The sequence below is a fragment of the Lemur catta genome, chromosome 6, assembly GCF_020740605.2.
Source record: "Lemur catta isolate mLemCat1 chromosome 6, mLemCat1.pri, whole genome shotgun sequence".
Classification (NCBI taxonomy): Eukaryota; Metazoa; Chordata; class Mammalia; order Primates; family Lemuridae; genus Lemur; species Lemur catta.
Genome location: NC_059133.1, coordinates 61,309,816 through 61,324,227, shown reverse-complemented (window position 1 = coordinate 61,324,227; position 14,412 = coordinate 61,309,816). Strand labels below are relative to the sequence as shown.

The 14,412-nt window shown below is 39.1% G+C and overlaps 1 protein-coding gene across 3 annotated transcripts in view; it reads left to right on the top strand.

Annotated features, from left to right (window-relative positions):
• Positions 1–12,603, top strand: part of ANO6 (anoctamin 6) — a 185,834-nt gene extending 173,231 nt beyond the window's left edge. For all 3 annotated transcript variants that reach the window (XM_045553974.1, XM_045553973.1, XM_045553975.1), the window contains 4 exons: positions 1,346–1,551; positions 5,442–5,644; positions 7,112–7,217; positions 12,015–12,603. In XM_045553974.1, coding sequence (XP_045409930.1) covers positions 1,346–1,551; positions 5,442–5,644; positions 7,112–7,217; positions 12,015–12,221 — 722 coding nt within the window. In that variant the 3' untranslated portion in view covers positions 12,222–12,603. The remainder of the gene's footprint in view (positions 1–1,345; positions 1,552–5,441; positions 5,645–7,111; positions 7,218–12,014) is intronic.
• The last annotated feature ends 1,809 nt before the right edge of the window (positions 12,604–14,412 follow it).

Below are 14,412 nucleotides of genomic sequence, written 5' to 3'. Positions count from 1 at the left end.
TCTTTTCTCTATGGGATTTTTTAACTGGGTTTATTGCTAACATAACCCTAATTTCTGGCTTCTCTTGAACAATCAAGAGATCTGGCAATGTTGGGCCCTCATTCCAACATGTGACTGTGAGCTGCCCTTTTCAGTAGGATGTGCACTTGCCAGTTTACCACAGTAGACTCTGACCCACTCCATGCACATTACTTGCCTTGCCCCCTTAGGCTGATGAGTTTATTTAGGGTTAGGTGAGTCAGACAGAAACATTGACATCTTTGCTCAGGGCTACTGACTCTGTGGCATCATCAGCTCTTGTCCTCGCCTGTCTGACATCTCTGAATATGAGCACTTTTGCCTGGCCTGTCTGCTCTTCTGCAGTATTCCCTTATCCTCTCAGACCAGAAGCAAATGCCAGCTCCTCCCACCTAGCCACACCCTCCACAGCCTGGCCCTCGCTGGCCGGAGTGGTCCCTGCCCCTTATCTGAGCAAGAGCCTCAGGGGCTGTAGATTTTCCTCTCATTCACAGTCGTAGTTCGTAGTTACATATCTGTACATGTTTCCTCTGAAGGTCTGCCAGTTGGGAAGGCAGGGTCTAAAACTGAAAGTTTCCTTTTTTAGATCTTTGGCCTTATTTCCTACTTCTTCCTCGCTATAGTATAGCTTAACCAAAATCTCTGCTGCCCTATTTATAGTAAGGCCATGTTTATTACAGAAAAGGAGAAAAGAACTTCCAAGCCACCACTTGCATCTTGATTTAAGAACCTCAAGATAAAGATTCTTAAAGAAGGATTATGACTTACTTACTAAGACACTTTTATAACATACGTCTGTGATTTTTAATATCATAAATTCTCTGAGTGCACTACACTTGCATTCGCAGACTCAGAGGAGCTCACTCCTTTGCTTGTTTTCAGTGTTCTCCAAGCATAGCCTTCCCAATGGTACATTTATTTCCTTTTAACTTGTTAGATATGTCTACAATACACTTTTTCTTAAAATCCTAAATCACAAATCATCTTCTAACATTCTACGATTTCGACACTGAGAAGAATATGCTTAGAATGTCTCGAGTTTATTACCAGCAAATAATTCTGGTTGATTAAAGATTTTTTTAATATATTGTTCCTATTAAGTATATACATGTGAAAGAAATAGGCTATAATTAGTCGTCTTTCCAGGGAGTTCATATTTGTGTTTTGTTTGAATTCTTTCACTGTTGAGCGTTAAATTATTTACCATGGATGTGTTTTCTCTTTGGGATTTAGTTCTTTGTTTGCCTTTCTCTTTCAAGAGTAAAGGAAAATATGTTGTCCTTCCATTCATCCACCACTCCATGACGTGTGTCCATTCCATTGACAGTTATTCAGTTTGGGTTCGTCACCTTATTTGTGGCCTCTTTTCCACTGGCCCCCCTGTTGGCTCTGGTGAACAATATATTGGAAATAAGAGTGGACGCATGGAAACTGACCACCCAGTTTAGACGCCTGGTGCCCGAGAAAGCCCAAGACATTGGAGCCTGGCAGCCCATCATGCAAGGAATAGCAATTCTGGCTGTGGTGACCAATGTGAGTAGACCTAGGCTTTGCAGGGTAAAGACCTTGAAAAGTCCAAAAATGCTTTAGAGTTGCTACCTAAGGAATCAAATGTTTGGTGTTTTTTAAAATGAGAAGAAGATGCTAAGACTATCATCCATATAAATTACATAGTAGTTATATAATTAATTGTTATAATCTGTTTTAATTTTGTTTATAATTATTCTTGACTTAAAATGTCAAGACCTCCTACCTAGATACTGTTGTTGCTCATTTGCTAAGCTTTTATTCAATAGAAATACGGTAATGATAGTAAGTGCTAACACTTTTAATCCTCACATAACTAAAAGAAGTTATCAGAAAGTGCTTTTATAATATGGATAGAAATCTGTTCATTCACAGTTGGAGGACCCTAACATAAGACCATTTTACTATATATTACAAAGTATCAACTTAAAATATTAACTTTGATGAAGTATAAACACTTTATTCATTCCTAATTATGCATTACCATACGCATAGGTTTAGGGTGGGTTTCACCCTCTTCCCACTCCACCCCTAGGTCTTTGCCACCCACACTCTGATGAAGCAGCCTCATGCCCTGCATGTATCCCAACTGTGAGGGCAGAAGTCAGTTGTTTACCACTTGTGTTAGTGATTATGGACCAGTCTTGAACAGTCTTCTTTTTTTTTTTTGCATGAGCCAACAGAGAGTTCTCAGGCTGAGCAATTTTCATGTCAGCCCATCCGAGGACCTCTTTCCCTAGAAATATCCTTGAAACCAGGGCTATTTCCTCCCGTGTTTCAATTCCAACATCCCAGATAAGCTTCCCCCAACAGTGATTTCCCAGTTTTAATTTCTTAAGCCACACTGACCCTGAGTCCCTAGCCTTTTCCCATAAGCACCTGCAGAAACAGAATACAATTCAGCAGAACCTGTAGGTCCTGGATAAGGGAAGTTACTGAGCACTACAGGCATTAGAATCAGGTAGACTTGAGCTCCAGTTCCCAACACTGCAGCTCTGAGTTGCGTGATCTTGAACCAGGCCTTAACCCTCCAGAGCCTCATTTTATCATTCGTAAAATGAACAATACCCTACCACATACTGTAAGACTAGCACATACCACAAGAGTTGTTAGGGAATTCAATGCGTGAATGCATGGAGCCTCGTTCTTATTGAATGTTAGCTGCTGCTATTTTATCATCATCTTCATTACTCATCATAGTTATTAACAGTGACTCTGTGAGGACTCTGACAGCTACCTCAACTAGAGGTAAAAGAATTTCAAAAATCAGTCACTGTCTGGCCTATGGTTACAGTTTTATACAATAAAAGAAATTATCTGTAATCCAGCCATCACCCCCAGACCCTCAATTTATCTGAATTGCATGCTATCTAATTTTTGGAGAAAGTTGCAAATCACACACCAAAAACAACTGCTAGGGTATGTCAGTTTCCATTCCCCCAAATAGCCTGCACCTTCAGTATCTACTGTGCTACAAAATGAAGACTGATGTTCAGAAATATGACAGCAAGGCCTTTCAAGTTCCACAGTCATAAAAGAATGAATCTGTCATATTCAATATGCTATAGTACACTAAGCAGGGCAGAAACACAGACTTGTGTGTGTGCTTTAAGAAAATTTTTAGCAACAAGGTTTGAAACTAAAAGGGTTTTTGACCTTCAGCTAACCAGAAAATTCAATTGACTCAAACTCTCCATTCCTCAAGCATTCTGATTTGATTGTGTTAGGTACCTTTTCCCAGTATCCATGCCGTGGCTTCCCTCCATTAGCACAGATGGAGGATTGGCCGTGTTTCCAAGGCTACTCCATGTGTGTGTATGTGTACAGACACACACGCTGGCTAATTGGTGCTATTGGTTCTTACTCAATAGTAGTTTTATAACTTACCCCAGGAAAACTGCTTATTAGAGTGGTGACATTGATTAAACTATGGAAAATCCTTTTTTGTGTACTATTAGGCTTTGTTATACTTCCAAGATGCAGTACGCAAATGCCTACATGAGTATGAGTGGAGCCAAGCATTAAACACGTGTCTATTATCCCCTCAAACACCTAATGTGTCTCCCCACAACCTACTGTGTGCAAAAGGAAGAAGAGAACAGCCACCAGGGATAAGAGTGGGCCTCCAAGCAGGAGTTTGGTATAAAATCATTCATTTTAAAGCTGCTGGCTCAATAAATAAGCTGAATTGACACCGTTGTATCATGCCAGAGCATCTGCTATTGAAGACCAATTTTAATTTATTTTGATATAAATGGAAAATTGTGTGCAGAACAGCATGGGAAATGAAGCACACTGCACTTACTTGCACTCTTGCAGCATGTCTCTCCACACAGCTCAATTCAGGAGGAAAAGTATTAATATCTTGTCAGAAGACAATAGAATTATCTTCCTTGTTGGAATTTTTGTAGCTTCCTGACGCACATCTGCAGGTGATTCTATAAAGAGATATCGTTGAGTTAAATGATAACAGGAAAATCTAATCTATTGAAATCTGGAAAAAGATAAAATGTTCTTAGAGCCTCACCCCCAATACCAGCAGGCAGATACACACACGGAGATCTTATACATCAGAGGAAATGACAGAGCTGGTTCTAGTGGGGAAATTTTGCAATAGAAAAGCCCCTTAATTGTTTTTGTTGCTTTGCCTGAGATGTTATTTGTTGGTTTGTGGTCTCACTGTGTCTAAACCATATGTTCAGATGAATACTATTAAAAATCATGTTGAGCCAAAAACATGTCTGTTTTTCTCCTTCAATTAATGACTGAATCATTTAGCTTTGTTTAGTCACATAGAGTCTGGTTTAATTTTAACACACTGGCGAGTTTAAAGCCCAAATTAAAGAATTTGAGAGAAAATTCTTGTAATTCACAATAGCTTGGCATCCTGATAGATGTCTCCCTAACAGACACAGGTGTAGGATTGACCCATAGTTATTCCTTTTATCTAGGAACATACTAAACTTTCTGTATCTTACACTCAGTAATTTATAACTTTTATAACTTTGTCCATTTAATCTTTTGGAAGTATAGAGGCTTAGGCACTAGATCTAACAAAACAGACATCATTGCTTAACTGTGTGAATGGAACAACCCAATATAATTTCTTGCTACCCACTTTTTATTAAAATTAATTAAAATTCTTGCTCTTTAATGAAGCAACAAACGTAAGTATATACTGAGAGTTTAAGATAAATCAAGCTGTGGGGCTGACTTGTATAAACAAGATACTATAGGGGGAAAAGTGTGAATTTGAAGGTCATTATTTAAATTTAGATCAAGGAAAATATATTTTAGGTAGTTTACACTCTTTTTATAAGAAGCAAGTGACAAATTAGTTTTGTTTCGATTTATTGTACGAAAGAATTATATAAAGGTGAATTATTTTTATAATACTGACCTTAGTATTACATCTATAAAAGAGTCTTCTAAATCTAAATCATGAAAGATTAACATTTTATCAAGTAGAGTTCTAATGTTGAGTGAATTTTATTCTAATTTTCTGAAAAATACTAATTTACATAGAATACATGCAAGCAACTTCTTGAATTATCCACAATACCCTAGTCTACAATTATTCTGAATAAACTGGTGTTTCCTGTATTTAAGAAACATAACAGGCAACTATCAGGCGTTTGCATTTGAACAGTACATGGACTTCTAAACATTCTCTTAGAATTGAAGACCAAAAGGACAGGAAATTCTACTGTAAAACTGTTGCTTCAAGATTGTGGGACATTCACTATCTATATACATTTCACAGTTAAGAAGATTTCTGAATCTTTAATTTTTTTAAAACATTAATTTGATAAAAATAGTAATTCTGGTATATTTGTTAACCATAGTTGTAAAAGCCCTAAATTAATGCTGCCTTTATTCTTGTCCCCCCAACATAGGCCATGATCATTGCTTTCACATCAGACATGATCCCCCGCCTGGTGTATTACTGGTCCTTCTCTGTCCCGCCCTATGGGGACCACGCTGACTATACCATGGAGGGGTACATCAACAACACTCTCTCCTTCTTCAACATCGCAGACTTCAAAAACAAAAGCCAGGGAAACCCATACTCTGGGCTTGGCAACCACACTACCTGCAGGCAAGTTCTCCTCCACCTGCTTAAAAATGTAGTTTATCTTTAAAAGGGCTTTCTTTGTGATGTAATTCTCTTTGGTGTTATTTAAATCAAACGGCTAGAGACGTTTTTCCCCATAGCTTTCTTTTCAGTGAAACTCTAATAAAGATTAGGGCTAGAACTTTCCCAAACCATAAGGCAAGATTTAAAGATGAGAGTTTAAAAATGGTTACAGGGAGACTGATCCAGGAGAAAGTCTTGTATCTTAGAAATGGAGAAACTCCAAGAGTTCCAAAAACCAAGATAATTCAGTTGTTAGGACTAGTGTGTTAAATAAGCACAACCTTAGGATACTGAATGATGACAAACTAGTACCCTCAACTTAAAGGCATAAAGAGATGTAAATACCTCAGTGGAACAGTGTTCTCTAAAAATATTCCAAAGCTCTCTGCATTGATTTTAATGGCTGATGAGTCCAACTGTGGATGGTATACACCAGCTAATTTACAAGTTGATAAAGTTTGTTGACTACAGGGGCATAGTATTTTTTCCCTCAATCATGAAGTCTTACCTGAAAAAGGAGCCTTTTTTTTTTTTATTTCAGCTTATTATGGGGGTACAAAAGCTCAGGTTATATATATTGCCCATGTCCCGCCCATCCCCCCTTGAGACAGAGCCTCAAGCGTGTCCATTCCCCAGACAGTGCGCTTGGCACTCACCATGTAGTCATACCTACTTCTCCTCCCCCCACCCCCCCCACAAGCCTTTAAAACTCATTTAGTGCAACTCTTCAAAGCCTTCACCGATTCAAATTCTCAATAACACAACCAAGAAACCAGAAATAAGCCAAAAATAAATGTTTCAAAGTTACACATAATAGTCTCTTGAGAATACTACATTGAATCTGCTTATTCTTACTTTATATAATTCTAATCAGAAATTAAACTCTTCTAGGTTTAATAAATTACAGGCAGAAAATTAGAAATGTGCTACCTGAGGAAGATACTCTAACAGCAGTAACATGTATCTGACCATTAGAATTAGGTAAAAAATTATATCAAGCAGGTAGTGCTCTGTATAGGGAGAGATAGCCCCATAGCTGAGTGAACCTTGATGATAACATTGCATAAATAACTTTATAAACATGATCCCCCCAAATAGAAATTGTTTTAGCTATATTCCTTTGAGAAAGCAGGGATAAGCTCTGGAGGAAAAAAATTAAGAACTTTAGTTCTTTTATAAAGATGGATTCTTTTTTACAAAGAAAGATGGAATCTGTCATTACCATCATTTTCTGATTACCTGTTAAATGAGGTATTAATGTAGTTATTTTGGGGTTTTGTTACCAAATTGAACTCTAGGAGAAAATTTATGTGATGTCCAACTTAACAGAGCATTGAATCAAAGATGACCTCTTTTTAAATGGGGCCCTGGTTTACAGTATTTGATCAAAAAGATTTGTCTCCTAATATGTCTCCATTTTGTTTCCAGGTATCGTGATTTCCGATACCCACCTGGACACCCACAGGAGTATAAACACAACATCTACTATTGGCATGTGATCGCAGCCAAGCTGGCTTTTATCATTGTCATGGAGGTAGGAAAAGTATACTGTGAAATAGTTTACAAGGCTGTATGTTTGCAGAACTTCTATTAAGTGTTGCCAACTCTGTACTTAAAATGTATGGTACTTTCTTCCTTATCATTTGCTATCAATAATTTTAAATTATGTATTAATTAAATGAAGTTGGTTATCTGCTTTAAAAGTTAAAAAACATGCTACGTAGAAGGGGGATTCAATTCTATACAGTTCAATATTAACTGAGTGCCTTTTTAAAATTTGGGGCCCTGGGCAACATGTTGGGTTGTGAAAGGGCTTATTCAAGATGGGTCTGATGGCATCCCTGCCCATGAGGAACTTTTATTGCTCTGATAGTTTATTTGTATTACTTCTTTTATTGTGTTATCCTAATAAACCAACTTCTTACAATAGTTTGTTATATCCCTAAAATTGACCAGTTCTGAAAAATGACTAAGGCAACTATGAATTTGCAATCAATCTATCCAACTCTACTTTTTATTCCCAATGAATAACTACTACCAAATTATAAAGCTCCAGAAGTTGCTTGATTGGTGTGGTATGTTAGAATTACATTTAAGCTGCCAGAAAACCCATCTGTAGTGGCTTAAACAAATAAGGAGTTTTTCATCCAACAAAGTTCTCTACAAGGAGGTGGTTGCTCCTGAATCAATGCCAGCTCACTGTTGTAAGGACCATTTCTGATTCTCTAGGTTTCTCTCACATGTCACCTTAGGGCTTCCACAATTCCAGATAACACATTTATATTCGAGGCAGGAAGGAGGAGGATGACACTAGCCATATCAGGTTCTTTTTGTCAGGAAAGAATGCTTTGCCAGAAGCCCTCCCAGTGGACTTCCACCTACATCTCACTGGCTAGAACCATAACACCGGGCTCCTCCTAGCAGCCGTGGAGGCTGAGACGGGAGGTATTTCATTTGCTCTTAAAATTCGAATCAGTTAGTGAGAAGAAGGTGGGTAAGGCTACCTGGCTTTGATACTTCTACTAATATATTTTTTTAAATAGCTACCAAGCATTAACAGGAAAAGAAAAATAATTCATGGTTCGTTTACCATCGTAAGTGGATTTCTGAAGCACAGTATCTAGTATGTCAGCCAGAGTCACTAGTGTCTATTCAGATATGTAGTTATTGGACTTCTGCTTTGGATATCATGGTGGACGAGATACTGTAAGGGGCCATCCCACTGAAAACATGTAGAACCAGCTTGAAACACAATTCCTTTGGCATTTCGAGCCTGCTGGAAGGGATGAGACTCTACAAAGGCAGTGAACTAGGTGATGGGTTTAAGTAGAGCAGTGAGCAGGAGGCTCCCCTGAGGTGCAGCAGGACTCTGAGGGCAAATGCCACTATTCATCAGCGCCGTCATCTCCGAGCTCAAGGAGACCAGAGGCCTTCAGGGAAGTGGGAGAGCTGAGCTCAAGACTTCCGGATTAAGCGAGAGACCCAAAAAGAGGCTAAATTTGTCTCAGAGTGGAAGGAAATGCGTATTTTCTCTGGAGAAAAGTGTCCTCAATGTAGACCCCAGGTTTTTCTCAGATCAAGATAATCAAACATGGAGCTCACAGTCAAAGATTAATAATGGAAGGGGAAATTTTAAAAATGACTGAGATTCAGCAGGAAAAAACAACTGATGTGAACCCTTGATAACGTCAAGAACCTGAGTTATCAAATAAGGAATATAAGTTAACTATATGAAAATGTTTAAACAAATGGCAAAGTAAAAAGCAAATAACAAGAAACTATAAAAAAATTATAGGACAATTTTAAAAAAACTAAATGGAACTTAGAAGTAAAAATATATAAATAGAGAAATGAAAAAAATTAACACAGATTAAACAGAAATTTAGGCAAATCTGAAGAGAGAATTAGTGAACTAGAAGATAGGTCTAAAAAAACTACCTCTGATATATCACAGGCAGATAGGAAAATGGGAACTATGAAGCAGAAGTTATATGGAAGACAGAAAGAGAAGTGTTACCTTAAAAAAAAAAATCATAGAAGCAGAAAACAGATAATAGAGGAGAGGTAATGTTTGAAGCATTAATAGCTAAACTTTTTCCAGAATCACACACATATTGTAAGGAAAATGCAACACAGCAAAAACTTCAAAGTAACCAAAGAGACAAATAACTGACAAAGAAAATTAAAATTAGAATGAGAGTAGGCTTTTTAACAGTGGAAGCCAGAAAAGAGTGGTCTAATATCTTCAAAACGCTAAAGAGGGTAACTGTAAACCTAGAATTACAGCAAAACTTTGAAAACATCAGGTCATGTGGCTTTATGGAATGGTGCCAAGCTTTTTAGAACAGACCATTTCAACCTTATACAAACTCCCGCAGAGATCAAAAAAAGAGCAAATACTCTCTGACTCATTTGGTGAGGTTAAGACTAGCACAGATCCTAAAATCAGACAAGAATAGAAAGGAAAGGAAAATTAAAGCCAATCTTGCTCATTACATAGAGGCAAAGATCTTTCTAAAATGTGCAAACTGAGATAATGGATATGTTAATTTGTTCCACTATACAGTAAGTCCTCACTTAACATCGTCCATAGGTTCTTTGAAACTGCGACTTTAATATAACATGTAACAAATCATTTTTTCCCCTCATCAATGTTATAACAAAACATTGAAGGAAATGACATTATTCTAGGACCTGCTATTGTCATTCTATTCAAAGTCGCAGTTTCCAAGAACCTATCAGCAACATTAAGTGAGGACTTAGTGTAGTAACCATTTTACTATATATGTATCTTCTAACATCATGCTGTATACCTTAACTATACACAACAAAATTTGTTAAAAAAAATATATAAAATGTGCAAACTGAATCTAGCAATATATTTTTAAAAGATCACACATTGGCTTTAATTCAGAAATGTAAAGGTGGCATAACATAGAAATTCCATACATCCATAATGTTATCTCAGAAATAGAGGAAAGAAAAATAACTTCTTCCGTACATCCACCTGTGTTGCTTTACTATATAATTTCCATCATCAAACACACTAATATCTTATCTCAACATAAAATTCTCTCCACCCTTATCACATCTGTTCTGCTCCATCCTCTTCTCAAACTGTTTGTGGCCAGCGCCCTTGAGTGAGTTGTCAGTGTTCTCTGTCCACCATTCCTCTCTCCCTCTGTCTTCTTTGCCCACTCCAGGCATGCTCTCACCTCCTCCACATCACTGAAACCACTCTTGCCAAAGTCACCGATGGCCATCATGTTGGCAGACTCCTGTGGTCACCTCTCTACCCTCACATTACCTAACTTAGCAGCATTTGACACAGTTGGTCACTCACTCTTCCTTGACACTCTTCCTCACTTGGCTCCCAGGAAAACACTTTTTCTTTTCCTTCCCTCCTACCTCACTGGCCACTTCTCTTAATGATCCTGGGACTCATTCCTTGGTTGTCTTCTATTTGTCTGTCTTCACTTTCTTGGTGCCAAGTGGACCTAAAAATGGATATTTCCAGAGCACCTCTCTTCTGAACTCAACCCACAAATCCAGCTGCCTACCTGACCTTTCTGCTTGATTATCTAACACATTCAAATGTACTGCCCCAAATTCCTATGTTTTCCTACATCTACTCCATTCTCTCCCAGCCTGGCCCTAAACCTGTCCCATCCACAGGCTTTCCTCTCTTGATTATGGCAACTCCAGCTCACCAGGTGCTCACGCCGGAGTCCTTGGAACGTTTCTTGTTTATTTTCTCTCACCCTACATTCAATCTGGTTGGCTTGTCCCTTGAAAATATATCACTGACTGCTTCTTACCAACTCTGCTGCTACCACCAGGTCAGAGCTACCATCATTTCTTGCCTGGATTAGGACCCATAGTCTCCTGTTGTCTTCCTTTCAGTCGGAGTCAAAGCCCGAGTCCTCAAAGTGGCACACAAGCCTCCCGTGGTCCAGCCATGCTTCCTTGCCTCCTGGATGTCACTTGTCCTCTCTCACTGCACTCCAGCCTTGCCCTTCCAGAGATGCACTCTGGAAGCTTCTGCCAAACAGACTCTGCATTGGCTTTCCCTTTGCCTAGAATGCCTTTCCTCCTGGTATCTGCACGGCTCATTCCCTTACGTCCTTAAAGTCTTTGCCCAATTAGGCATATCCAGACCAAGCTGTATAAAATCGGGGGGAGGAGGGGAAGCCCTTCATAGCACTCACAATAAGTCTTACACTGCTTTACTGTTCTCCTGTAGCTCTTAACACTTTTTAATACCATGGATAGCTTGATTTTAATTATGTTTTTTGTATATTGTCTCTATTTACCTCACTAGGTCAGGGATTTTTGAATAGTGAATAAAAAAATAAAAAGGTGTTTAATCTCATTAGTAATCAGGAAAATGCAAAGTATGACCAAAGTGAAAGTTCATTTCATAATCACTAAGTTGGTTTTTAAAAACAAGTCTGATGATACCAAGTGCCGACGGGGGTGCAGAGCATCACTTGCTGGTAAGAGTGTAAGCTGGTGTACCTGCTTCGGAAAATATTTAGGTATCATCTTGTAAAACTGAACATTCATGTGACATAGAGTCTCAGCAGTTCCACTCCTGGGTCTACACTGTTGAGAAACTCTCGCAGATGATGCTCCAGGATCCAAACGTAAGAATGTACAATGGCCTTGCTCCTAATACAAAGACTGGAAACAAGCCCAGTGCCCGTTGCTGGGGCTTGTACACGAGAGTGGCCACATACACTGCCATAATGACAAGCAAAAACGAATGAAAGGAACGTGGGGTTCTCCTCCATTTCTTTGTGACTGACATTTCTCTTCTTCTCTCCCTCAGCATGTCATCTACTCTGTGAAATTTATCATTTCATATGCAATCCCGGATGTATCAAAGCTCACGAAGAGCAAGATCAAGAGAGAGAAATACCTAACCCAGAAGCTTCTTCACGAGAGTCACCTCAAAGATATGACAAAAAACATGGGGGTGATAGCCGAGAGGATGATAGAAGTGGTAGATAACAATTTACGGCCAAAACTAGATTAAGAGCTTTATGTTCTGAGAAGCACTTTAAGGAATTTAGCTCTGTCAAACTGTATTATGAATCACTAATGAGAATGTTTAAGTTAAATCACTATGGCAAATATGAGTCTTAACTATTGCCATTTCCGTGCATATTATTTTTCAGTTTCAGCGAGCGATGTGGGAACAGGAAGATGTAAAACTTAGATCAAGAAGGGCATAAAATTAATCACCTGGAAAACCTAAAACGTTCCTTTTTTGATAAATTGGAATTTTAGTAACACAGAAAAAGTCTCTTAGTGTGCTTAAAAACTGCCCCTTCTAAAGCAGAATGGATTTTTTTTTTCCTGTTTGATTACTTTCATTTCTTTCTGTTCTCGGGCACATGATCTTTATTTTTAGGTGGTGTTCCATTTCTTCATTTTGCCAGATCTGTTCCAGAGTTACCTTTTCCTTATAGTACCATCACTAAAGATCAGACATGCTCCCACCTTAATAGCTTTCATGTGATTGAAAATAGCTAACTTGGAATTCAGTTTGAATGTGGCAAATAGACTCAAGAATTCACAATGTTTAGGTGTATTATCACGTACCCACAGAAGGGGAACCTCAGTTCGTCAGAGGAACTGGTTTCGGTCTTCATTTTGGCCTGTCTTTCCATCTCAGAGAAATACTGTTAGTGGATTGGAATGAAGATAGCAAGGTTTTGAAGCATATTCGTCCTAATCTATAGTGACACCTTTTATCTTCCAGGAGCACTCCTAGAATATCCTGTGCCTAATCAATGTTGACTGCTTTGCAGATCTCAAGGGAAAAAGATGACAAAAGTAGGGAAGGTTAGAGATTCCAATAGAACTGTAACTCATGTTGACCTGGATAATTAACTTATCTCTTCTAAAGATGTGTCGTTTCTTGGGGGAAAAATGATATCACATGATTAAAATTATACTTTTATCAACATAATTGTCTGGAAAAGATAAGCCCATCAGTTTCCCAGCAGATGTCTTATTCATTAGATGCAGGAGGTACAGTATTACAAATCACCAAGCGCCTTCACGAATGGCTCACTACATAGCCATCGTGGCATGACAATGTTGTACATGGTCAGGAACAGCAAGTGCCCTAATTATGAGCCATGCTAATTATGCTCCTTGTGCGGGGCGTGCCTTTCATCGGGGAGTCTGCAGGACTTGGCTTATTTCTATACGTCCAAGTGGTCAATGTACCAAAGTATCTGCCATAGCGAATGTGGCTTCCCTCTACCCTCCATCTGCTTATTCTGGGCCCGGTAACTCGTCTGTAACTGTATGATTGCCCGAGAGACAGGAGTATACCCAGATTATTTCTGATCAGAAAGAGACTCTGGATTTGACTTGAGCTTACAGCCTCTTCTAGGGCCAATCAGGCAGTTAAGGGTAATAAAGGAAAATGGTTTGGCCACAAACTGTACCGGTATCTGAAGATGGTAACTTCCTGCTGAACTCCTATCCCAGCACAGATATCGCCCCCTCAGCTTGCTCAGCCTAGCGGTCTACTCGGCTTCACTGCCTTTGAAGCGTCAGGCCCTCTGGGAGCTCTGGAGAAGACACGGAGCCAGCACCTCTCCCCCTAGACTGGTGACGGGTCAGTGCTGGGTGCAGGAGGAGGAGGAGGAGGCCATTTGCATCCTGTTCGTGCAGGATGGGCCTCCACCCATTGGGATGCTGGTAAGTGCTCAGGTGCCGGAGGAGCCAACCTATCAGCATCCCAGCAGCTAAGGAAAGTGAAACATGTTTCAGTAATCAGGTTTTAGAGTCTTGTTATAATAAAGTAGCCTAACTCTAGATCAGTTTTAAATGCCTGCCATAAATGTTTAAAAAAAAAAAAACAAAAACCAGTATTTATATAGGATTCATCAAAGCAGTATTTCTGGGCTTTCAAATTGTCCCAGTGGATCGGGGACAACATTTTGCTATCTTTCTTAATCATGTTAATGGTGTGGTCAGAGAGTGTTCAAGACAGGCCACATAAGGGTCTGACTGCACTAGGATGGAGAAATGAATTTCTTCCCGCTGGAAGCCACCGTTTTTCCTTCGGCACAGCCCAGATGGCAGTGCCAGTTTCTCTTCCCCGCTCCCCCGTGATACTGCCCCTGGCGGGGGTGTCACTTCCTCTCTATTTTTACCTCTTTTCTCTGAAGTGTGTGACTATCTCCTAGTGTTTGAATTATGGCAAT